The 27,315-nt window shown below is 40.9% G+C and overlaps 1 protein-coding gene across 3 annotated transcripts in view; it reads right to left on the bottom strand.

Annotated features, from left to right (window-relative positions):
* Nucleotides 1-27,315, bottom strand: part of LOC108040295 (low-density lipoprotein receptor-related protein 6) — a 35,954-nt gene that overhangs the window by 1,655 nt on the left and 6,984 nt on the right. For all 3 annotated transcript variants that reach the window (XM_044456520.1, XM_044456521.1, XM_044456519.1), the window contains exons 3-6: nucleotides 1,263-4,252; nucleotides 1,048-1,205; nucleotides 716-985; nucleotides 20-644 (exon numbers count right to left, since the gene is read on the bottom strand). In XM_044456520.1, the coding sequence (XP_044312455.1) occupies nucleotides 20-644; nucleotides 716-985; nucleotides 1,048-1,205; nucleotides 1,263-4,252 (4,043 nt within the window). The remainder of the gene's footprint in view (nucleotides 1-19; nucleotides 645-715; nucleotides 986-1,047; nucleotides 1,206-1,262; nucleotides 4,253-27,315) is intronic.

The following is a 27,315-nucleotide window of genomic DNA, read 5'->3' as shown; positions in this document are numbered from 1 at the left end:
AGTTAAACATCACACTCACCTTATTAATGGGACATTGAAACTCCCCTGGGCGCTTACAACAATCCGCCTCATCATGCCCATTGGCACAGTTGGTGGTGCCATCGCACACCAACGACTTGTCGATGCACTCGCCCGACTGGCAGCTAAACTGATCCGCCCGGCATGTGGGACATCCCACCTCGTCCGACTTGTCCGGACAGTCCTTTTGCCCATCACAACGCCAAGAGGCGGGAATGCAATCCTTATTCACGTCACTTATTCCCGAAACGGGGGCCGCGCACGTGAAGTGATCCGGGCCACAGGCGGGAAAGGCGCCGCAGTTCTCCTTGTTCTCCAGCAGCATCAGATGCTTGGGGCAGGAGCAGACGTCGCGTGTGCGAGCCATTCCCTCGCCGCTGGCAATGCAGATGTGGGAGCACTTGGTGCGGCTGTGCAGGCAGGTGTGGTTGCGCAACACCTTCGCATCCGGCGTCCACACGGCCCGAATGTCGGTGATTTGCGGCAGCCGCTGCAGCTCAGCGGATCGCCTTTCGCCAGTAACTGTTATTCGTTCCACACCGGTTTTGTCATCCAGCCAGTAGACAAATCCACCCAAAGCGGCTATGTTGATAACCTGCGATATGTGCATAGAAACCAGAGTTTTTCTGGAGGCAAAAAATAAAACAAATTAATAATAAGTTAAACCCCGAATGGCTCTATAAACTTTTAAACTCACTTGTTCTTTCCATTGATATCGATAGCATCAATCCGCTTGCCATGTGCATAGTAAATCATATCGGACTGTTGATCCAAAGCCAAGGCTGTTACTCCCTCCAGTTTGTAGGCCAATTCCACGCGTTCATTGCCATCAACGCGGGCACGTATGATAGCCTGGTGACTTCCCACATCTGTCCAGAAGAGCAGACGCTTCATGGCGTGCACGGCAATGTTGCGAGGTTTTTCCGAGTCCCCTGTATCGATCACGCCCACGGATTCGCCCAGAAAACTTAATAAACAATAAGTCATTAAAGACAATTTAATCAATGAATTATTTCAATTTATATTTACCTGGTAACGTTAATACTGTTGGATTGAGAGCAAGTCCAGAAAAGCAGACGCCCTATGATGTCGATGGCAAGGTCAAAAGGCTGCCCGGAATTGGCCAACAAACTGACCTTGGTTCCGTTTGCCAGAGATCGCTTAATACTGTGACTTCTGCCCTCAATCTGGAATTAAAAGAATAGTTAAAGAGATATCTTAAAAACAGTTATCTTTTAGCTTACCCAATAGATATGATGAGTGATGGGGTCATAGTCCACAGCCCGTATATTCTTGCCAGAAACGGGCAGAGGAATATTAGGGCAATCTGTGGTGTTCGGCAGCAATCTGCCAAAGCTGTTCCTCTGGCTGAAGATGATGTAATTCCTGGGCGGAATGCAGGAAACGCCATCCTTGGCCAACTGGTAGTGGGTGGGGCAGGCGCAGGTCATGCCACGTCTTCCTGGTTGAGCCAAACAGAGATGAGAACAACCGCCATTGTTCACCTTGCAGGGATTCACGCCGGTCTGCCGATTATCGTTGAATACCAGCAGCGAGGTGATGTATGTCATGCCCGAGTGAACCAAGCTGCGGTTTTGTCCCGTGGTCTTGTGCACCCGCTCAATGTCGCCGGTGTTCCAGTCGCTCCAGTAAACATAATCCTGGTACAAGGAGACGGCATACGGCTCATCCATGTCGCTGCCAACCAGGATCTGTCGCTTTTTGCCATCCCAATCAGCACTTTCGATTTTAGCTGGTCGGGATTGGGTGGCCCAGTACAGACGCCTTGTCTCCTGGTCGAAAGTGAGCCCTGCGGCATGATTTGCACCTGCTACAATGGTCTGCAAATCGGAACCATCCATTGCCGCCCTGCGAATTGAGTCCGAGGGTGATTCCGTCCAGTACATGTAGCCGCGTCGCGGCTCCAAGACCAGGGAACGTGGCTCCTCCACTCCCTTCCAAAGGAGCACCCTCCGACTGGTGCCATCCAAGCGAGCCACCTCAATCCGACGGGCCTCCGCATCCGACCAGTATATATTGTTGGCCAACCAGTCTACGGCAATGCCATCGGGTCCAATTAGGCCGGAGTCCACGATCCGCTGCACATACGAGCCATTCAAGAAGGCCCGGAAGATGCACTTGCTCTTCTGGTCCGTCCAGTAAATCCTTCGCTCCGCCACCGAAACATCCAGGGCATGGGCATCCCGGACATCCTTGAAGGGTATCCTCTCGTCATTGTGGTTACCCTCGTTGTACTCGATGGATATCCGACCAATGTGCTCCTGGCGGGAGAACAGAAGAAAGGCAGCCGGCACCACACAGGTGCGCTTGTCGGTGGACAACTCGTAGTCGATGGCACAGCGGCATACATAATCCCGGGGACGATTCAGGCACAGATGCGAGCAGCCTCCATTCCGCACCGCACAAGCATTCTGGCCTCTCACTTCCCTCAAGCGAGTCACTTTCAGGCCCATCAAATCCGGATACTGATCAACCACCACTATCCGATTGTTGCCGGTGATCTTGTGAGCCCGATCAATCGAACGGCGCTGCCAGTCCGTCCAATACAAGTAGTCGTCCAGGATGCTCAGACCAAAGAGGTGCTTCAGATTATCGCTGATCACCACTCGCCGACCAGAGCCATCCATGTTGGCCACCTCGATCTTGTCCGTTTTTCCATCGCACCAGTAGATTGCCTTGGCCTCAATGTCCAAGGCAATGCCATTGGGCCAGCCCAGATTCTCGGAGACTAGGACCACACGTTCGGACCCGTCCAGAGATGCCCGCTCCACCTTGGGCTTGCGCTCGTTCCAATCGCTCCAGAACATCCATCCCAGCGATGGGGCCACCGCAATGGCTCTCGGCTCCTCCAGATGCTCATAGATCAGCACCTTTCTCGCCGTTCCATCCAGTCGGCAGACCTCTATCCGATCCGTGACCGTGTCCGTCCAGTAAAGATTGCGAGCCAGCCAATCCAGCGCCAAGCCATCGGGATGCCGCACCTCGGAGGTCACAAAGTCAGTCACCCCAGTGCCGTCGGCATGGGCTCTCTTGATCGTATAGGTCTCCACATCGGACCAATAGATGTGCTCCTCCACCGGATCGTAATCTATGGCTATTGCGTACTTCACCTTCCCCAAAGGCAGCGGGAATATCGTGTAATCGGGTGAATCCAACGAGATCTTGCTAATCTGCGTACGCTGCACAATGAACATCATCTCCTGGGAGCCATTGGCACAGGTATTTGATGTAACCAGCTTAACTCCAGTGGGACAGGCGCAACTGAAACCCTGCGAGTTGGTTGCCAGCAGACACAAATGCGAGCAATTGCCATTGTTGTGCGCACAAGGATTATCCTCATATGGCTGCAGTGAGGGATCCCATGCTCTAACCGAATTTGGAGCTTTAGGCGTGTCTATCAGCTCCTTTAGCTCGCGGGTCTGCAGGTCCAGGGCATTCAGCGAGCCCCTCTGCCAATCCGTCCAATACAAACGATCATCGTAGAAGGTCAAACTAAAGGGATACTTGAGGTTGTTCACTATCGTCCGACGACTGCTTCCATCCAGCCGCATCACGTCAATAAAATGATGCTTGCCATCAGTCCAATAGATGAGCTCGTTCTTTAGGTCCACTGCCAAGCCATTCGGCCAGAACACATGCTCCTTGACCAAAGTCATGCGAGACAATGGATCACCATCCATGCTGGCTCGCTCGATCTTGGGATACTCGCCCCAATCCGTCCAGATGAGCAGTTTGCGAGCTGGCACCACGGCCACCGCTCGCGGCTGATCCAGATCCGTCCAGAAGAGCACCTTCTGGTAGCGACCATCCAGCGTGGCCACTTCAATCCGATTCTTCTCGCCGTCCGTCCAGTAGATCTTGTCCGTATACCAGTCGATGGCCAGGCCCTCGGGTTTGTCCAGACCCGTGGATATCACAGTTTGCTTGGGCGCCCGCAAAAGCGGCTGCAGTGCCGAGGAGTTGGTGTGCGCACACTCGATGATCTCCCGGCCGGAATCCGTCCAGCAGACCAGATTCTTCGCGTAGTAGAAGTCAATGGCCATCGCCTCGGCCAGATCCTTAACGATCACATCGATCTGAGGTCCGCCCGTGGGCCTCGTGATGTTCGCCACCTGGATGTCGTGGCGGGTGGTGAAGAGCAGGGTGGCCGGCGTGTTCACGAACGCACTGGCAGGCGGGCTGGCTATCAGGGATGAGGAGCTGGGCATGTGAACTGTAAGTAAATATATACCAAATTAGTTTAGAATTCATATTGTTTTTGAGATTAAAATAGATTTATACCGTATATTTAAAACAAACAAGTATCTAAATTTGTTACATTTTTAACTTTTTGGGTACAGATTTAGAAGAAAGATTTTAAAGGTACACCGCATTTTCATAAATAATTTGTTATCAAATCCAAATATGAATGTAGGCAAAAACTCCAAATCTCTAATCTTCATAGGATTGCAAAAACCTACTTATAGTAATAGTTTAAGTAATAATATAAATATACAAATTCGGAGGATTGTTACACAGAATATGTACTATAAATTAATACAAATAAAATAATACAAATAAAATGGTTTGGCAATTAAACTATTAATTTAGAATTCTTATCTAGAAAAGAATAATAACTCTTTAAATTCAAACAGGCTATAAAAGTTTTGGAATCAAACAGGAATTCGTTGGGAATTAAAAGTTAGCTTGATGCAAATACTTATTACGGAATTCCATCTCTCAGATGAAATACAAATCATATTTTGACAAAATTGATTTGGTTGCTTAAAGTGGAATGCTGGCAACTTCTAATTAACAAATGCAATATTCAAGCAGCCGCAGGAGGAGGCAGGTGGGTGCAACAGCCATCAAGAATTAAATAAGCAACAATGTTCGCCGGCTCGAGTGGTTAACAATACGGCAGAGCCGGAATTGTTGCCGTAGTAAATGGTAAATGAAATCGCAACTACGCCCAGGCAGCTCTTTGTTTGCCATTTATGTGCATGTGCCTGAGCATGGCACACACATATGTGGGTGGGTGGCTGGCCAAGTTCGCTGGGTGGGTGCAACCACTCCAAGCTGCAAGCTGCTTTTCGGTGCAACGCTGATCTAATTGCGTATGAATAAGCAAGCGCATGGAGGCGCACCAGGTGGAACAAATTTTAGTCGGCTGCCTACTGCACTACCACTGAAAATGGCCTGATAGTTTATAACCATAATCATTGCTGCGTAACTAAAAGTTAATTAAAACTCGATTGATAGCTGTGATCATTGAAAATAATTTGGTAGCAGCAATTTAGTTCAAAAATCAGTCTGTAGAAAATTGTTTCAGTTCAATTAAAATAGTTTTTTTAAAAGCATTTTATAATTTAGTAGTTGTAAAATATTGCTATCCTTTTAGTTAATGTTTAAATATTAATGTGACGGAATTTTACCGACACATGGAATTGGAGTGTCTGGATACATTTCTTTAATATTAAATTTAACAAGAGTTTAATTTAATTTGTCAATAAGTTAATTATAATTGCTGTCGAAAGCCTTTAAATCAGTAACTAAGCCCTGGCTACTATAATATTTATAATGTATCAGACATTTAATTGTGTTTAACATAAATAAATAAATAAAAATCGCCTGAAATGATTTTAACTAATGAAAATACGAAATTTACTCTTGTATACTTCGGTCAACAATTTTTATAATAGACAAAAAACATGAATATGCTTTTTCTCCGTCTATGGCGGCTATTTTTGGAATTTAAGCCATCTACTAGACTATTTTAAAGGGGTATCCACTTTCAGTTGCAAGATGTTGACCCACAAGGCAACAGGAGCTGCGCGGGATGCACTCCTTATGCCCCAAACTCCGCATCTCCCCATCCCCCCATCTCCACATCTCCCGACCTGTCAGCGCGTCAGGCATTTGCAATATTTATGCAACCAGGCGAAGGAGCAGCAGGCTCTCGAGTAATCCATCAAGCACCGTGGGTTGTGGAGGGAAATGGGGACCGAAAACAAAAATGGTGACATTTTGCAAAGTGGGTTGGTTGCTTGGTTGGTTGCCTGCCCATATGCCATCAAGCGTGCACACGCCCACTTTTCCGCCGCCCCGTTTTTTTTCCCCGTCCCCACCACCTGGTAGTTGGCCCCAGGTGCAGCAACAGGATTTATGTGCCAAGTGTGCAAATTCAACAATATTTACATACATCCCGACCCAACCCCATATATGCATATGCGTGCGGGTAAATGTTTGCCAAGCTGTTCTGGGATCGTTCGATAATAGTGCTAATGCGGGAATCCTATATCATTACGTTCGGAGATAATGTGCACCGTAATCTAGGGATGCTGACAATGGGAATACGGCTAGATGACGTTGCTGTTTGGGGGTCCAGCACTTAACTGCAAATCCTTGTATATTATTCACATTTTTTATGCTCTCCCGCAGACGGCAGTGAAGCGTTAAGAAATCAACATCATTACCAACAAAAACAAAAACAAAAACAACATCAACAGCCGGAGCAGCAGCAACAAAAACAACATCAGCAGACATGCTCATCAAGTCGAGTACCGGAGCCAAGAAGAGAAGTCCCCCAAACAACCATCTCGTTTTCCTCTACACCAAAAGAAATAGTAAGACATTCCAAATAGAAAATAGGAAATAGTCCTAAGTAAGCACTAAAAAAAATATAACATCCAATTCAATTTTTTTAGTTCTTATATTAACAAAGAGTTAAAACAATTTAACCTCTGTGTCAAAACATTAGTTCGAATCGCAAATTTTGCAGAGTTAAACAAGTTTTCACTAATTGAGATATGGCATAAAAATTGAAACATTAATAAACCTCTTAAAAGTTATACAATAACAAGGAAAATGTCTAGAGTGCTCTTAAAAAAAGTTTAATTTTAAATTAAGAAATTTAAATTGTTAAATAAAGAGAGCGCTCTCGATTACTAAGCGTGTGTTACTGGTAGAAAACATTTACATGGTCTGAAAGCTTGAGAAACTGTTGAGTTGCAAATTTAAAATATCATTGACTTTTTCCCGTGTAAGCACACATACTCGACCGAAATTGAAATGCAGACGAAGCCAGAGATGGAACCGTGGCGTAACCCGTTGATTCCTCCTGCCTGCACTTCATTCAAACTTGGGAAAATATTTTAATTATTAATGTATACAACTGGGGTCGGGTCGGGACAAGAGGCTCCAGTGGGAGCAGGAGTGGAATACGGAGATGGAAGCCAGGAGCAGTGGGTATAGAAATGGGCAACGGATGCGCATGTGAATGATGCGGCTCGACGATTGGCACTGGCTTTGGTTGGGTGGTTAGTTGGTTCTGGTTGCTACTTGCCTCCTACTTTCCATGGCTTGTGGCAAAATGGCATAATTCGGATGACCGAGTCGACAATTTCAACGCCACGGCACAGGGCGACCCACGTGGTCGCAGGTGCAGGTGGTGCTCCTCCCCACCGACAGCAACAACTGCACTTAAATGCTAAATGAGTGCAAGTGCTGTTATTGTTAGCCAACTGGAGCGGGGCGGGATCTCGGGGCAACTCTACGGATCCGGTGGATAGTGGGCAACTCGGGGAGGTGGTGCAGAAAACTTTAAGTGAGCACTAGGTGGGGGCAGGAGCTGGAGCAGGATGCTGCCACTCCATCCTCATCCCACCACTGGCAACACTCGAGTCCTGCCGGAGAAACGGGTGGCAGCTGATGCTAGTTGCAACGGAAGTTGCAGCTATTTAAATGTGTTGAAGAGCTGGCCCGGCTAAATAGGCAGCCGGTAGAATAGCAGAACAGTTCACCAGTTGGCTGCCAGGCAGCCAGGCTGGCATCTAGTCAACCATCCGTACGATATGCTACTACTCCATCGTTGTAGTTTTGTTGCTGGCATTTTGCATGCGCTCATTGCTGTACTTGTTGGTTAAGGACAGAGTGCACTGAGAATTACGAGGATACACACTCGGAAATTTAGTAATCGGGAACCCATTAAATACTTATTAACAAAAAACGTTGACCAAGATTTTTTGTAGTCTTAACCTTCAACATTCTACCATGTAAAATTACATTATTACTATTAAAGTGCTTACCTAATATTCAAATTTTGATTATACTTTACAATGTAGCGTTATGAATTCTCTGTTAACAATCAAAGCTTTAAAAAAGTATAGTTAAATGTAAGTTATGTTAATATAATAAGTTTAAAAGTTTTCTATCTTCTATCTTTTAAACTTATTATATTCGAAATCTTTTTGGAAATTTTTCTTTGTTATTCCCAATTGCTTTTTGCAAATAATTATCGGTTTATGTCATTGCAGGTGTAAGCTGAATTGAGTAAAGCAGCTGCGATTTTCTAGAGTTTATGAGAGCAATTTTCTTTATCGTGATTGATCTGAGCGTGAATCGCCATTAGTTTCTACCCTGTTATTATGCTCTTTGATATTAATAAATGTTAATCATAAAATTGTGTAAGTTTCAAAATAAATTAGTCTTTTTTTTAAGTTACACATTTTCCTAATCATTTTCCTTTACAGTATCCCTTATTTCTTCCACTGCGTCTCACTGCCACGCTCCATAATTAATTTCGCTCATGAATAATTTTTAATTAAATGTGCAAAAGCAGAAGGCAGAAAAAAAACTGGACTAAAATAGCATTGAAAGGAGCAATGTGCCCTGCTTTTGTCATGACCCCTTTTTCTGCATCCGAACTGGAGAGTCGGGAAATTCAGAATCCCGCATGGCATTCATAATCAAATTGAACATAAATAAATAAATATACGTTGGGAGTTGGGAGATACAGCTCAGAAGTAGAGTTGGCTCCGTTAAAGTTGCTGTCGAGTGGCAGCCACATCGAAAACCTCAAGCATCCGGAGTCATGAATACCAGCTCCTTGAGGTAACAAAGTTTTCAAGAGCTCCAGCGCCAAATGAGGAACTGTACGTGCATAAACGAGGCTGTTATCAACTGTCGTCCATTAGGCGTCCGCCACATCTCAACATGCATCATGTTGGAGTGCCGACTGAATGCTCAATAAATTATATATGTAACATGCTTTTTATCAATTACTCGCACCTTCAAGCCGCCAGACGACAGACGACAAGCTGCAGCAATGTCCATGGCAAATTGCGGGACAAAACGTGAAGACGGAAAGGAGACGGTAGGCAAAGAGTTAAAGCCGGGCCAAGAAGACCAGACCAGGCCAAACCAGACCAGAGCAGAGCAGAGCAGAGCAGACCAGACGACGATGCCAACGAGCTGGGACTTTGAAAACTTCGTTGGCAGCAAATGCAATTCCAGCAAGTAAATGGAGACGGCAGCTATCCGAGTCCAAAGGCGTTAACAAGTGTGGCAGCAAAAAGGGAGCTTGGCCAGCTCTGGGCTCCTGAAACTTTTCCATTAGGTTCGCCCTGCCTCGGTTTTAAAACCACAGTCATACCTCTACAGCTAGAACCTTGCTTTGCTTCATAAAAAACTTACATTTTATTTTTGAAATATAACTAACTTTAAGCAAATTAAATATTTTAAAGCATTAAAAACCAGTCAAGACTATCAATCTACAATTTTTATATAAATTACCTATTTTATTATATAGCCTTTATTTATTATTTCCTTTATAGAATTAATTGGTTTACAAGTGATATAACACATGAGTTATACAATCTTTTAAACTTATCTACATTTCCTTGAAGTTGTCTCAGGGAACTTCGCCTGTATTTCATTTTATAATTACAAGACTCCATCCCATCATTTGCATCGCAGTCTGTTGGCTTTTTCTACATCTCCAATCTCAGAGGCAGCTGCATAATATTCACAACTTATTCATTGTTTCGTCAATCAGGCGTTGACATGCCAGTTCCGCCCTAATGGCCAACAAACTGAGCAACAGGAGGAGCACTCGAATTGGAAAAGGAGGAGAAGGCGATGGCGATGGCGGAGGAGGAGCACCTGCCACGAAAGCCAGCCAAAGTTATTCAAGCAAAACTCCTCGAACACACACAAAAAAGCCAACTAAAGCCGAACAAAGCCAACGAAAGAAAGCAATTTTGTGAAAATTTAAGATGTGTTGCGGGCAAAACTTTGGCCCCCACTTCTTTTGCTCCATGTTCTGTGCATTTTACATACAACACGAAGGAAACATGAGAACAACAAGCAGACGAAAAAAGGTAGAGAGATAAAAATGCGAAGATACCGGAGGAGACCCGTTCCCAATTGAAGTCAGGGATCCAAGCCAGCAAACAGACCATCCAGACCATCCAGACCCCGGAGTTCACTCATTTAAATTATCAACACGAAGAGGGAAGCGAATGAATGCAAGATGTTCTGGCGGAGCGAAGAATCCTCCAGCGAATCCACTTAACTTCAAGTTAACACATATGCTTGGTTGCCTGCGTACGATAATAATTATCATGGTCCCGATGATCACCTTGATGATGAAGCTCTGATGATGAAGTTTGGTTGTTTTCCTTTTTTTCAATCCCCTTTTTGTTCTCCAGTTTGCCAAATTGTTAATGGTTATCAAGGACGAGCAGAGACTACTTCTCCTTTGGCTGCAACCTGAGACCCCAACCGAAATTGCAGAACCTTTCTGGGCTGCTGCTGGTTTTTATTTCGGGTTTTTGCTTCGTTGCTTGGGCAGAATATGTAGATTAAGCTGATTTTGCTTTACGTTTATGTGGGGCTACCTAATATTTAAATCTGAAATTCAAGTGGTGGGGACCAAACATACTTTCTTTAAATAAAAACCATCTGTGTTAAAATGTAGACATAGTTAAAAGTGACATAAAACAAAACATGCCAATATTATTAAATCATTTAAATGGCACAAACTTATACCTGCAAACAATAGAATGTTTTTTTAATCAGCTGTATAAAATAGTTTTTAAATCTCCTATCACCATTTTTGGTACAACTTAAATTACTTTTCGGATAACTGGAGCTTCTGTAATACCCTTAAGCTAAATACAATAGATTTCCTGGACAACCCTAATTTATAAGCCCTCTGAAATGTTGTAAAAAGTGCACAACCCTGGTTAATCTCGTTCCAGCATCCCTGACAGTTTTAAATTAAAACCAAAACCACTGACACGAAAATGTTCACACACCTACTTAAAATGTAATCGCCGCGTGCTGCGGGAAAACAGAAGGGGAGTGCGATCCGGAGGAGGGTCTGATGAGGATGAGGGATGAGCATGAGGCTGCGGGGTGCCTGTCTGCTCACCCGATATGACAACTGGCCATTAACGTTAAAATAAATACGCTGCGATGGCCCCGGCAACGCCAATTGCCAACTAAAAGACTGGAACTTGCACGATGGCAGCGCGACCATACCATAATGATTATGTTGCCGAACGAGGGGCGTAGTGGGTAAAAAGCGATGGAGCGTTGAATGAGAAAAATCAACAAACCACAAATCGTACGAGCCGGCGACGGATGCGGGAAAAATGCTAAATAATCTCTGTGGTGGCGCAAAAAACACACCAAAATGGAAATCAGCTTGTCCTGGCCCGATAATGTGCATGGAAAATTGTGAGTAGCCAGCAGCATGGCGAATTTTGATGGCATGTCCACTGAAGCGAACCGGACAACCGAACCGGCGGCAACAGCAACTTAAAATGCATTAAAACGCGGCTCGCAGCATTAACATTTAAAAAGTTAAACATAAACATGACTGCCTGCATCCGGATCCACATCCTCATCGGAGTTCGTCGAGGCAGTTAACAAGCTGTCAGACACCGCTCGGTCAAAACAACATTAAAACAGCAGGAAAACTGGAAATAAGCAGCACTAGGACGAGAACTTTTATCTTTTCTCCGAGTACTTCAAAGTTTTTATATGAATAGATTTTTCCAGATTGCCTTTTTCATTTATTTACTATAAATGTTTAAGTTTGTGCAGGACAACGATTGTAATTTACTTGAAAATATGTTTGTGGATTTTGTTTATTATCAATTTTAAGAAGAATAGTGTTTTTTAAAAATACTATTAAATTTGTTATAGGTTTCTGTATTATAAATATTTATTTGAAGCCATACTTAAGTAAATACTTAATTAAAGACCGCAAAATGATAAACATTAAAATCGAATGGCAAATCAGCGAAATTAGATGCTCAGATGGGAAGGGTAATAATATTTTTACAACAGATAAGTATTAATATTAAATAGGTCCTGAAACTTTAGATTTCTTCCTATAAAATATAAGTAACAAGAAAGGAAAGCTAACTTCGGGCGGAGCCGAAGTTGATATACCCTTGCAGAATATTCTGTAAATTATATTCTCCAAAATTATTCATATGATGCATTCTTAATAGTCATAAAAAATCCCAACTTCCTAATTTTAAAAACACTATAGTTATGAAATTTCCTATCGTTCAGTTATATGGCAGCTGTAGGATATAGTCGGCCGATCCTTATGAAATTTGGTAGGTCGGATTGATTGGCCAAAAATAAAACCAATAGAGAATCCCAACTCCCTAGTTTAACAAACACCAAAGTTATGGCATTTCCGATCAATCAGTTATATGGCAGCTATAGGATATAGTCGACCGATCCTTATGAAATTTGGTATGTCGGATTGTTTGGCCATATATAAAACCCATAGTAAATCCCAACTTCCTAACTTTACAAACACCAAAGTAATGGCATTTCCGATCAATCAGTTATATGGCAGCTATAGGATATAGTCGGCCGATCCCGGCCGTTCCGACTTATATACTGCGTGCAAAGGAAAGAAGGGTGTGTGCAAAGTTTCAATTCGATATCTTTAAAACTGAGAGACTAGTTCGCGTAGAAACAGACAGACGGACAGACAGACGGACAGACGGACAGACGGACAGACGGACAGACGGACGGACGGACAGACGGACAGACGGACATGCTTATATCAACTCAGGAGGTGATCCTGATCAAGAATATATATACTTTATAGGGTCGGAGATGTCTCCTTCACTGCGTTGCACACTTTTGACCAAAATTATAATACCCTCTGCAAGGGTATAAAAATTATAAATAACCGCAAGAATGTTGTAAAATTATAAGCGAACCCAGTGGCCACAGTTTGGACCGCCTGTCGGCCAGACTCATGATTGCATTAAAATTTATGCCAAAAACAAAATACTCAGACCCGGAAAGGCAGCCCCATCATAAGCAGAGGCTGGAGGAGAATCTGCAGCTCAGATCATCAGCCCATCCCAGCTCGTTGAAAATTGCCCACAGCCCGATGCTTCTCCAGTCCTTTTTGCCCACTTATCGGGCAAACATCATCAACTCCACTCGACGCGGCTCAAAAACAAAACGCAGTATATTGTAGGACACTCTGTGGATGCAGCTGTGGTCTGGAGTTATATAGCCATAGCCGCCAGTCGAAGCCAAAAGTGGAAATTGCAATTGTGCCCGAAAAGGGGCCGAGAGCATTTTGCTCAGCCATTGTTTTGCCGATGCTGCTGCCAGGCCTCATGTTTTATTTAAAATCCTCAACATTATATTACAATGGGCGGTGGACGGATGCGACGATCTTTCCATTTGCTTGATGGAATGGAGCATTTAAATATTATGCAGATGGATATGGCTGTTCAACCCCAAACCAAACCCGATTTTCTTTTCCAGAACGAGTATATGTGTGTGTGTTTGTTGGGCCAGGCCATCACGAACGAAACCCAGAAGACGTGCCTGGCCAAATAAAATACTAAGGAAAAAAATGAAGTCATGAACTTTATTTTCTCTCAACTCGTTAGCATCAACACCCATTTCCCCCGCCCCCAACAAAATCCCCTGCGAAACGCCATTAACTCGCACAGCATGCAATTTGCACGTTCGGAAGGGAAAGACTTGCCAAAACTCAACTCGTTCGCGCTTCGGGGGAGCAGCCAAAAGAAGAAGCTGGTCAGGCCAAAGTTACACGGAGAACAAGGTTGGCTATCTCGGAACTGCCATTGTATTATGAAAGCCATTTGATTTCAAATCATTTCCTTGAGTGTTTGACTGTGAACCACAATTTATTATTACCCATTGGTTTTGTTCTTTGATTTTCTATATTTAAATAAACAGTTTCCATAAAATTTTCCAAGGAATATAGAACGACTAAAATACTACCTCTCATTTTTAATATAACAAGAAATATAGATCTTCAAATGTAGTTAAAACTTGTTTGATCAGAATAAAAATCTTTGGGTGAATTTCTAAATTAAATTTACAGAAAACAAAAAAAAGAGACTGGAACACAGAGATTTAAGGTTAGTTTACTTAAAAATCACTTAAATCTTTCGACTGGATTTTTTAAGGATTCTAAATTTTTTAGGAATTACTATAATGTCTATAATAAATCTTAATATTAGATTAAATGATATTTCTGTAACACATTAGAAAACAAAATATATTCAAAAATCAAGACAATTTAGGGATTGCAATTATAAGATACATTGAAAATAAAATCCTTGAAATCAATTTAAATTTTTCTGTGTATAGCTACAGAGCTACAGCAACAAAAAGCATTCCGCAAATTGGTGCCACGCAGAAAGAGATGGCAGGCTGACAAAGGAAAGAGAGAGCGAGAGGCGAGGCAAAGCAGAAGCGTTGTGGTAGGAATCGTGCCAAAACTGTTGAAAATGTTGCACAAACGATTGGGTTTGTTATCTTTTCCAAACGGAAAACGTGCTGTGCCCCCAACAGAAAACAGAAAACGGAAAAAACACACCAGCAGAAAGACGACACAACATGGAAAAGACGCAGACATGCAGCAAACTCTATGCCACAAAGATGCCGGGATGCAGTTCCAAAGAGTCGGAGGAGTCGCAGTTGGAGTCAGAACAAGGTACATCTATCAGCCAAATCGGAGGCGGAGGCGTTCCTTTTCTTTTTTTGAGAATATTTCTTCAGCTCATTGGTTAGTCGCTCGAGGGTTAAGGGGCCAAAGACTCGAGTGGGCCAAGAGCTCTCTGAATGAGATTGGGCTCTGGAAATGACAGTGGCCCAAAAGCAAATCGTCGTCGTTAACTTCGGAATGGGGGCCTCAGTTTATTTGAGGTGTGGAGAGGTCAGTTGCTGCTGCCTTGCGATGGGGTTCTTAACCGCCCGTCAGCCTTCGGGCCATAGAAATTTGCATCAATTTCGAGTCAAGGAAGACGAACTTCAATTTCAACAAGAGCCGCTGAGTGCTTCTCGGCATATCTAAGAATTGTTATGGCTTGTGGAATGGTCTATCAACTGCGCCAATTATCATTTCAAGAAGAAAATTATATAGCAATGGCTTTCGTGGGGGAATAATAGTTTCTAAGGCTAATTCTGAGAGCACTTTTCTTTTATAGATAGAATAACTTCTCTATAGAATAAACTATTTAATTATTTATAAAGAAAATTTTAGTTTTTAACTTCTAATCAGTTTTTTTATTGGACTTATTTAGTTATACATATATGCCTTAACATTTTTTCAACCCTTTTTGTAATCTCTCTTTTGATGCGGCAATTTTAGTTTGACCTAATTTAAATACGTATAAAGTTTGCTCACCACCAAAGCCATTTCAAATTAAATTAGTTGCCAACAAAATTTCATGAAAGTCTGGTCAAAAGTTTAAAGCTTGTTAGCATGTTTTAGAATTTATATGGCATCCAATTAAACCGTTATAATAAAACTGGTAGAAAATTCTCAGTTAGCACCTTTCTTTATAACATTTTTTGTGTACCAATTCAATTTTTTTTTACTGATTTAAACGAAGAAAAAAACTAATGTACGAGTGCTTACTTAAAGCGCTTACACGTAAGCACTTCCTAATTAAATACTTGTGCCAAATACGTGACAACGATGGCGAGAGCGAAATGCAAGCGCAGCAGCGGCAGTCAGGAGGATACAAGCCTAGTCAGCGAATAAAGTGCTGCATCATTATCAGCAATGGCAGGATGCACAGGGTTGCTGGTTGGCCGCTTCGCCTTGTGGGGGGTTGGGCTGTCGAGGAAACACTGTACCCCCATGTCAGCAGGATGGCAGCTGGAGGGGAATGGCTCTGACAAGCACATGACCATGCTCAATGTTTCTGTTCTGTACTGTTCGGTTCTGTTATGTTCTGTTCTCATGGCTGGCGCACTCACTCATAATCAAGCTGAGGTGGAAGGTAGAAAATGGAGGCGGCCCCGCCCCCTCAACACGCCGCCCCTGCCCCAGCCCCGCCCACTCAGCCAGCGACGGCACGACTGGGGCCACCACCATTCATATTATGATAACGATGTGGGTTGGTCAGAGGAACAGCAGCAGCAGCAGCAGAAAAATCAGCAGAAGCACCAGCACCACCAGCAGCAAAAGCACACTGACAAAAAAATAAGTGCGAACCAAGGTGAGCTTTAATTTAAATTTTGACTTTCATTTTTATCAATCGAATAAATAAATAGAATAAAAATATTTTTTCAATGCAGGTACCCCCCCAAATTGTGCTCAATTACACAACCACCAATTTACATACATCAAGAAACCGAAATTTTCAGAAATTCAGGCTTGGCTAGAGGCTTTTATCCATATTGATATATTAATTAAATTATAAAAACTATAATATAATACTAAAACTCTAAAAATATTAAAACACAAGATATTGATTGAATAATATCTAAATTAAATTTAACAGAAATTTTTTTTCTTTCTTTTTTCCAGTGGATCAGCAGCCTCCAACGCTGCAGCAATCTCGGTTGGAAAATATCGTGTTAATATTTTCTGCAGCTCTGGCTGCCCCACCAACCCTGCCCCTGCCCCCGTCCCGCCCCCGCCCCCGCCCACTCCCCCTGGTCCACAGCCTCATCCGCCCAGCATCCGTTAATTTTATGGCAATATGCCTCGTTCGTCCGCCGTACACGAGCATAGTTGTGTAGTAGTTGTAGTTGCTGCACTCAAGTGTTGCCCATCAAGATTGCGGGGCTGTGTGCCTCGCTGGCTATGAATTGCATTGCCAGCGAACCAGGGCTCCCAAATGGGGGCGGGGATTCGAGGGGGGAGAGGTAAGCCATGTACTTGCAGAGTAAAACTTGAAAATTTAATATTCTTGCGCGCCAGCTTGATAATTTAAATTAATTTGCAGCCAGCTGAGAGCGGGCTCATTATATTCACGGTATATACGAGTATGCACAGTGATATCAAAATGCTAACAAGCCTGTACGACATTATTGAAAGATCCCATTACTGAATTCAAATAATAATAAATAATATTTTGTTTAAATAAGTGACACCAGTTAAATGTGTTCCCCCATTTAAACGGTATATTAAAGCGTATCGATTGCATTTTACCATAGAAAATGCGCTACAGAACGTAACAAACGTAATCTTTTTGTTTTTATACCCTTGCAGAGGGTATTATAATTTTGGTCAAAAGTGTGCAACGCAGTGAAGGAGACATCTCCGACCATATAAAGTATATATATTCTTGATCAGGATCACCTCCTGAGTTGATATAGCCATGTCCGTCTGTCCGTCTGTCCGTCTGTCCGTCTGTCTGTCCGTCTGTCCGTCTGTCCGTCTGTCTGTTTCTACGCAAACTAGTCTCTCAGTTTTAAAGCTATCGAATTGAAACTTTGCACACAGCCTTCTTTCCTTTGCACGCAGTATATAAGTCGGAACGGCCGGGATCGGCCGACTATATCCTATAGCTGCCATATAACTGAACGATCGGAAATGCCATAACTTTGGTGTTTTTAAAGTTAGGAAGTTGGGATTTTCTATGGGTTTTACATTTGGCCAATCAATTTGACGTACCAAATTTTATAAGGATCGGCCGACTATATAGTATAGCTGCCATATAACTGAACGATCGGAAATGCCACAACTTTGGTGTTTGTAAAGTTAGGATGTTGGGATTTTCTATGTGTTTTGTATTTGGCCAATCAATTTGACGTACCAAATTTTATAAGGATCGGCCGACTATATCCTATAGCTGCCATATAACTGATTGATCGGAAATGCCATAACTTTGGTGTTTGTAAAGTTAGGAAGTTGGGATTTTCTATGGGTTTTATTTTTGGCCAATCAATCCGACCTACCAAACTTCATAAGGATCGACCGACTATATCCTATAGCTGCCATATAACTGATTGATCGGAAATGCCATAACTTTGGTGTTTTTAAAGTTACGAAGTTGGGATTTTTTATGAGTATTAAGAATGCATCATATGAATAATTTTGGAAAATATAATTTACAGAGTATTCTGCAAGGGTATATCAACTTCGGCTCCGCCCGAAGTTAGCTTTCCTTTCTTGTTTTGTCCATAAGTTGTTTGAATGTAAACAAAAATCTACTAATCAGTCTTTTTTGTTTTTTTATTATCTGTTCAAAGATAATTCTGCGTATAAAGAAAGGGAAGTTTTTAAATCCCGCTGAATCAATTATCTCAAAGGAAAATAAAGCTATTAAATGTCGGTAATATCCTATGTAACTACACTCATAGCAAAATTAACCCTAAATTTTAGAAATTCGCCCTAAAACTTTATTTTTTCTAAATCCAAGAAAAGATTTCTATTTTCAAGAAATTTTTTTCTCAAAACAAGAAAATTTTTCTTAAATCAAGAAAGTGTTTCTCAAATGTAGAAATTGTCGCCATAAACTGAACACACCCTAAATCCAAGAAAGAATTTCTATATTTTAGTAAAAATGGTACTTATTTTTATACCCTTGCAGAGGGTATTATAATTTTGGTCAAAAGTGTGCAACGCAGTGAAGGAGACATCTCCGACCCTATAAAGTATATATATTCTTGATCAGGATCACCTCCTGAGTTGATATAGCCATGTCCGTCTGTCCGTCTGTCCGTCTGTCTGTTTCTACGCAAACTAGTCTCTCAGTTTTAAAGCTATCGGATTGAAACTTTGCACACACCCTTCTTTCCTTTGCACGCAGTATATAAGTCGGAACGGCCGGGATCGGCCGACTATATCCTATAGCTGCCATATAACTGATTGATCGGAAATGCCATAACTTTCGTGTTTGTGAAGTTAGGAAGTTGGGATTTTCTATGGGTTTTATATTTGGCCAATCAATCCGACCTACCAAATTTCATAAGGATCGGCCGACTATATCCTATAGCTGCCATATAACTGATTGATCGGAAATGCCATAACTTTGGTGTTTGTAAAGTTAGAAAGTTGGGATTTTCTATGGGTTTTATATTTGGCCAATCAATCCGACCTACCAAATTTCATAAGGATCGGCCGACTATATCCTATAGCTGCCATATAACTGATTGATCGGAAATGCCATAACTTTGGTGTTTGTAAAGTTAGAAAGTTGGGATTTTCTATGGGTTTTATATTTGGCCAATCAATCCGACCCACCAAATTTCATAAGGATCGGCCGACTATATCCTATAGCTGCCATATAACTGATTGATCGGAAATGCCATAACTTTGGTGTTTGTAAAGTTAGGAAGTTGGGATTTTCTATGGATTTTATTTTTGGCCAATCAATCCGACCTACCAAATTTCATAAGAATCGGCCGACTATATCCTATAGCTGCCATATAACTGAACGATTGGAAATGCCATAACTTTGTTGTTGTTAAAGTTAGGAAGTTGGGATTTTCTATGGATTTTATTTTTGGCCAATCAATCCGACCTATCAAATTTCATAAGGATCGGCCGACTATATCCTATAGCTGCCATATAACTGAACGATTGGAAATGCCATAACTTTGTTGTTGTTAAAGTTAGGAAGTTCGGATTTTTTATGAGTATTAAGAATGCATCATATGAATAATTTTGGAGAATATAATTTACAGAGTATTCTGCAAGGGTATATCAACTTCGGCTCCGCCCGAAGTTAGCTTTCCTTTCTTGTTATAAATTTTTTTCTTCAAATTAGAAATTCTGCCCTAAAAAATTATTTACCCTAAAAAATAGAAAAATTTTCTCAAATTAACCTTAAAAATTCGATAACCCTAAAAAATAGAAACGCTTTCTTACATATAGAAATATTTTCTTAAATATAGAAATATTTTCTTAAATATAGAAATATTTTCTAAAAAATAGAAATTAATCCCAAAATATAGAAATATTTTCTATAACATAGGAAACATTTTCTAAAATGACCATAAAATTGTTCTAACCCTGTCTGAGTAGCCTAGGGGTTAGAACGTCTGACCAGAAATCTAAGCACCGCAAGTTCAATTTCAGCTGCCGACATCTTTCTTTTTTTCTTTTTTTACTTGTGTTATAATCACAGATGAAGAGTAATGCTTAGAACGACTAAAGGTTTTACCCTTAATGGAAAAGTAATTAAAATATTTTTTGTCATATGAAATATCATCTTAGAAAATGTATTTTAAATATTTCGACTTTCACAGTTGCGACTTAACGAGTTCTAAAAACTTTTTTAACCTAATATTCTTTGCAAACGCCCCATCATAAAGTCTTTGGTTTGCCATGCGCTCTTCGCGCGCGACCGTGGCTCCATTCAATGTCTTTGAACTCACGCGCGGGAGACCTGGGTTCGAATCCCACCGACGGACGAATAAAATTAAAAGTTTTTTCGGATAAGATACTTATCGGATTTTATATGTAAGAACTGAAATAAATCATAATTGTACTAATTTCTCTGTCTCTTCCCCATAGAATTACAGTTGAAATCGATATTTGGCAATTCATTCATTAGTGCAATACTAATACAAAATTGGTGACTTTTCTGAATGAAAAGCGAAGTGCTTAAAAATCATATATGTACATATAATCCTGAATGAAAAATTACATCATGATGAATGTAGGCACATTTTTTCTAATTTTTAGAAAAAATACCCTACATTTAAGAAATATTTTTCTATTTTTTAGAAAAGTTTTTCTTGTTTTTAGGGCTCTTTGCCTTAGATTTTAGAAAGGAACGCCCTTAATTTTAGAAAATTTTACCCTAAAATTTAAGGTGCGATGCCTTTGAAGTCAAAAATAAGGCGAATTTCTTGTTTTTAGGGTTAATTTTGGTATGAGTGTACGAAATGTTTGTTGTTTTGCACTGCCAAATTAATTCCGTTTCGTAGACTGCAAACAAAGTTGTCACCGCCCAGTTTTTCAATAACAACTTAATGCCATCCGTTCCGCGCAAGTTGTGGTTTATTTTAATTAAATTTTTAATTCCGCCGCAGGGTCTAGAACAGATACAGATAACAGGCATATGGCAAACAAAGACAACCCACCCGGCTGCCCAAATATTTGCCTATTTAAAAAAGCAAAGCGAGGGTAAGTTGTCCACTGCGATAAATAAGTTGGCTAAATAAATATGGGGAGAGGTAATATCTGTCTGTCTGCAGTGATTGCACTGCACGGCCTATAATGCAAGTTCAATATTGGGTTTTGTAAAAGGCAATATGTTAATGCAGATGGAGTCTTGAGCGGACTGTCGCTGCCTGACAGGCATACGAAATGAGTAGCATCCAGTTGGGAGAGCGAGGCAACAAACAAATTGACATTCAATTAGTTGCCAGCAAGTCGGGCGTCCTCGAGAACACACACTTCCAGATTCCCCCCTTCCTTCCCTCCTACCTTCCTGCCATCCTTCCTTTCTTGCCCCGCAGAAGCTGTCAGAAGCAAACATTTGTGCAAAATAAAAATTTGTACACATGTACAAATAAAGCAACTACAAGTTCGAGGGCCATGGGGAATGGGGAAAAAAAAAACTGAAAAATAAAAGAGGAACAAATACCTACAGAAGCAGCGACTGCCAATTGAGACGACTGCGACTACTCCACTTGTGGCCATTAGCACCGCATGGCAGATGGAATTGATTTATATTGAATTATTGAACTGGCTGCCGCGGCCCAAGTATTTGCACACTGATTGAAGTGAATTCGAATTGAAATTGAAATTTCTACAGCGCCAAACTGACATCGAGATTTACTTTTGGTTAATTGCCACATGCGGTCCAAAGTCTGGGCCATGTATGGAAATGTTGGCAACGAGCCCGGCTATCTGGTTATAAATTACAGCATAAATTATCCCGCGCCGTTTCTTGGGTGTTGTAAAAGTAAATTGCCAACCAGGAGAAGCAGCCAGCTCGCTGCAAACAAATCACCTTTTCAATTGGCCCCTTGCCTTGGCCCCAACATCTGCATCTCCATCTCCATCACTTGGCCAAAAGGACCGGCGACGGACGGCTTTGTTGCCTCCAACCGATGGTCAAGTTTTGCAAATTGATATTTTATTGCCATTTACTTTTTCGCCTTAGCCCGGTGTTGTGGCTGTTGCAATGGCCAGACGGTAATTTATAAATCAATTTTAGATTTATGCAGGCCCAAGGAAAGTGCTGGCTAACTAATTGCTCTGTCACCGATGATGGCAAATATTAAACGCATGCATACATTATGAATTCATTACCAAGTACTCGAGTCATCTTTAAAGCCACAAGAAATTCGCGTTTACTTTAAACGGTTTTTGTTTATAATGTTTTAATTACAATTGTAATCTTTTAACTAAAGTTTATTTCTTTTAATTTAATTTATTACAGTATTGAGTGCATTTATGTATTATCATTACGAAGTTTTTAGGAATTTTATAGTAAATTGGTTGTCGCCATTATTCCAAGTGTATAAGACAAACCATTTCAATAAAAGTGTAAATTTAGTCTTGCCAAATATTATGGTTTTTGGAAAATCCGAAATATTTGCCATGCTAATTTGAGATAAATTTATGATTACCACATTTAGCATAACAATAGTTTGACAACCGTAGAGAGCAAGTCCAAGTATCCAAACTAGTTGGAAATGGCTTTGCATTTTATACATACTTTGGCTGATTTGTAGTCGAGATTTTGCTTTTCACATGCAAATAAATCGGCAACAATGTTCGCATTCAGTTGACAAATTTAGCATTTTTAATGGAATTTTGGTGTTTCTTGAGGGAGCACCTCAATCCTCCTCTACAAAGGTTATTTCTCTGGCCGTCTGATTCCATTTTAATTATTATACTCGCTTGTTACCCCCTACACGCTTTTATTTATACAAATTCTTTACGCTCGCCGTTGTTGTCTTGTTTGGGTTTTTGTTTAGGGACAAAGCCAGATACACAAACGAGCTTTGGCTTTGGATTTGGCCATAAAACGCTTGTTGTGTGGCGAGTGCGACTGCCTCGAGGCGTTTTGTGGGCACAGCCCAGAAAAAAAAACCGAAAACCCAAACACAACACCCCAGTCCAAACTCAAGATTTCGATAGGAAGGGAGCGGTACAAACTCATGGGCTGGCCAGTAGCGTAGTCCAAGTTGGTGAACAGCTGGGGGAACTCAGGTAGCGCAGGTAACTCTGGAAAACGAGGAGAGCAAACAAGCCGAGTCCCAAAACAAGCTAAGCTATTCCACAGCAGAAAGTAGAGATATCTTTACAGAGAACAAAATCTAATTAATAGTTAGCATCGGTTTAAGACTAGTTTGAGATTTAAGTTAAACTATTAAAGAAGTATAAATAAATCTAAATTATTATTATCAATCAACGTTTTCTTTTAAATATATTGACAGTTCAACAAGGGTTTCTTAGAACACTAATAATAAATTTGAGCCTGGTTTTAACCATACGATTGATAATAACACCTTTTAATAAAGTCTTAAAAGAAGATTATTTAAAATGGAGTTTACTTCAAAAATAGTACCTTGTTTTCTCCCAGTGCAGGTTTAAAAATCAAGCCATGAAGGCATCTTTTGGGCTCGTTAAGCACTCGGAGTCTGTGTCTTTCGATAAATTTGGCCGTAATCTGGATAATGATTATGTTTGCATTGTTGTTCGTTCCCTCTTCTTCTCCCTTTTGTTTTAAAGATTTTGTTTTTGGACTCTATGGCACGCATGTAATCGGAGCTTATGTGATAATGAAGTTGTTGTCTACTGGTGTAAAATTACTATAGGGATATCCTACAGTTCTGCTTTTTTGGGCCGAATTTTGCTTTATGCTCCCTGCCACAGCTCGTATATCAGCATAATGAAGTTCGACATTAATGGCGCAAACGCAACAGGTTATTTACTGTTAGCTGATTTGTTTTAAGCGTCGAATCTGCTCTTTTGTATTTAAATGCGCGACTTAGTCGCAAAACGTGTTTTTTGTCTCGCTTCGAGTGGATTGAGTTGAGTTCGACTTGACACCTTCCTATGCATATTAACCGCCTGTCCGTTGTCAAAGAAGGTGTCATAAGCGAAATTTATATATCTTCCATTTAAGGGGATATACCTAAGTCAGGATTGTTTGCTTTACTTTTTTCGTTGAAGGAGCTTTATTAAATCATAGTTTTTAGTTATTGAGCCATTTCAAACTTAGGATCGTTTACAAAAACTACAATTTGTGTAAAATAGCTCTCAAAATACAAATTTTCCGACTACCTGACTGGATACAACCTTTTCAGTTCCTGAAATCAACATCCAATCAATATTTTCAGCCCCCTCAACTAGGTCCTTTCAGAATCAGGGAGTCAAATAGCCGCCTGTCAACAGCCAATCGAATGGCCAAGTGGAAACGGAAACTTGTGGGAGCAGCCACACATCAACGCACCTGGCTAAATAAGCTGTTTGCGCCCAGTGCAGGCTTGAATGCAAAATTAGTCAAGCGCGCAACTGCATTTACCGTGAAGGTGAGCGAGTGAGTGATACATGCAAGCACAAACACCATCGCAAAACCCCGGCAATTCAATTTCAATATGTGGCAAATTATAACAATTGCCAAGATCCAGCGGAGGAAAACACTCACACGCACCTCGGCAGCTGCGGTTGATTGCTGAACTGGATCGGAGGAGGTGTCCAAGTTCCGGAGTGAAGACACACTGGCCAACAAGTTATAGAATTTAGAAGCCACAAAGGAAATTTAAGGTTGATTATGAAATTTAAGATTAATTGTCAAATTTAACAGATTGTATCACTGGTTTACTAAATAAACTTGTTTATTTGGTAAAATTTTATTTTATAGGCCACTGTTTCTAACATTTAGGTCATTTCGAAAACTTTTTAGGTAGTTTGGTTTTTTGGGTGTAGTTAGAGATGGAGCTACTAAAATATTTGTAAAAATTTTAATTAGGTAGTTTAAAATAAAGATTGTTAAATTCATAGTTATTAAAGTTATACAATATCTTCTTTGGTTGCTTTTAAAGAAGTTTAAATCTTTTAATCTTTTAATTTACTTCAGATTATTATATTATTGTACATTTACAATCTTTAAAAAAATGTTGCGCGTGGATTTAGAAATCTTTTTAACCAGTGTAACTCGTGTGCAGCACCAAAGTTATTACGCATACCAAAGGTAATAAGCTCGAGTCATGGAAATTGTTATCGCTTTTCTTGCCGTAGTTGCTGTTGCTGCACAAAAATGGTTGCAAATTGTTGAAAATTACCAAGACTCCGTCGGAAGATGAGGACAAACCACAACTCGACAGGCATATATAATATATATTCATATGCTTTTGTCCAGGTATTCAAGAGTGACATGCCGATGGAGATGAATCGCTCACAGTTATGGTTATATGCCGCCTGTTGCATGTGGCCGGGGCAATTTAGTATCTTAACACGTTACAAATAAATGTCATTATTAAGATGGCACGGCATTGCATACCACAGCCTCGTCTCTTAATGGCCAACATCGTGTGTGAATGAGCCGTGCAGATATAAAGAGGAAGTTGCCGAGAAAGAGAAAGGAGCGGATGCCGCTGGTATCTCCCTCGTTTGCTGTTAATTAGCATGCTTGGGCCATAAGAGAGAAATTAAACACAAGCGGCGAACAATTTGTGTATCAACACATTAGAGAATGATTTGTAGTTGCTCCCGATGTGCCCTGCAATAACCCCGGCCCTCTGGCCGATGATTCCCAATGATATGCCATTGGCCCCAACCGGAATTGCCCGCCCATTGTAGCAATTACAAATGTGCCTATTGATAGATTTAAACGCACGCACTCGCATTGGCTTCAATGATTTGTTTGTGCCTCTCCCACAAACGCTTTTCCCAACAAACCCCATACCCATTTAAGTTCTAGTAAGCTTGTAAAATGAAGAATGTATTCAGCCTTAACTTATTAAAAAGTATACAAAATTATCCATTTTAATTTAGTACAAAAATATACCAACAACCAATAAGAACATAGTTTAAAATGTTATTTACGAGCAAATAAACTTGACTCCTTAATATAATTTTTTTTCTGAGTGTTGTTTATATATCATTTTTTGTTTACTTAACTAGCTGCTCGTTTTTGTTGCGTTGGCGTTGCAGTTTAATTTTGCATTGCAGTTTTATATGAATTTATGGCAACGACTTGATAAACAATTTACATTGCCTTATTACTGCTTTCGGCTAAACAAAATCCCATTCAAAGTTTCCCCACCAAGAACGTGGAATTTTATTCGTTTGTCAGACGTATTGGTCGATTTTTTTGGATTTGCGTTATCGAACTCTTCCCTTTTGTCGATCAAAAACCATTAAAACAAAGCATGAACCATCTGTGTGATAAATTAGTTTCTGTGGTTTTCTGGTTTCAGTCGGGTTTTCGACCTATAACTAATGATGTTGATGAATCTCGGGGATGGTTGGAATTCGTTTTCGTGATTTTATTTATGCGTTAGCCAGAGAATATTTTTTGGCGGCCAGTCTACGAAGTTTTGATTGGCAAAGTTAAAGGATTTGATAAAAAAAGAAGAACCCAGACAATAAATATTTAAACAGCCTTAATTTATCGTTCGACAAAAGTTAATTAAAAAATCAGCAGAGGCGTTTTCGCTTGGGCCACAAATCATCCAAAGTGTCACTTAAATTATGGAGAAGAGATTCTCTCCAGGGACAGTAAGATGGAAAATCAAATACGAAAAAAAAACCGCTCCCGACAAATTAGTATGCACAACAGGTTAAAAATTGACAAACGCCAGTCGATGGCAGCTGCAAACACGAAAAAAAAAGAGCAACAGGAAAAATGCCAAATATAGGGGGTATAAAATAATAAAAGCCATAAATAAACTTTAAATTGGTTTTTTCTAGATAGGAAGCGAACGAGGTACAAGAGTGAAATAAATTAGCAGTCCGTCGAGCGGAGACTGTTGGACTATGAAGAAGTGAAGAAGAAGGATCTGCCAACGAGCTGCGAATTAATGTTTCCTCCCAGCAATATTAGATAACGAAACCCGAGATTCGACCATATGGAGAGGAGATCTTTAGCCCGAAAAAAAAAGAAACTCGGGAGCCAATGAAACGTAAACAAGAACGGCAGTCAGAACAATTACACGAAAACAAAGAGCAGTCAAAAGGCCAAAACAAGCCAAAAAAAAAAAAGAGAAAAAGAAAAGAAAAAAAGAGGAAAACATTTCTGGCCAGGTTTGTTGATTGTACGGATATGTGGTGGAAGGCAT

The sequence above is a fragment of the Drosophila rhopaloa genome, unplaced genomic scaffold (genome assembly GCF_018152115.1).
Source record: "Drosophila rhopaloa isolate 14029-0021.01 unplaced genomic scaffold, ASM1815211v1 contig_115, whole genome shotgun sequence".
Classification (NCBI taxonomy): Eukaryota; Metazoa; Arthropoda; class Insecta; order Diptera; family Drosophilidae; genus Drosophila; species Drosophila rhopaloa.
Note: the sequence above shows the minus strand (reverse complement) of the source record. Positions and strands in the feature narration are given on the sequence as shown.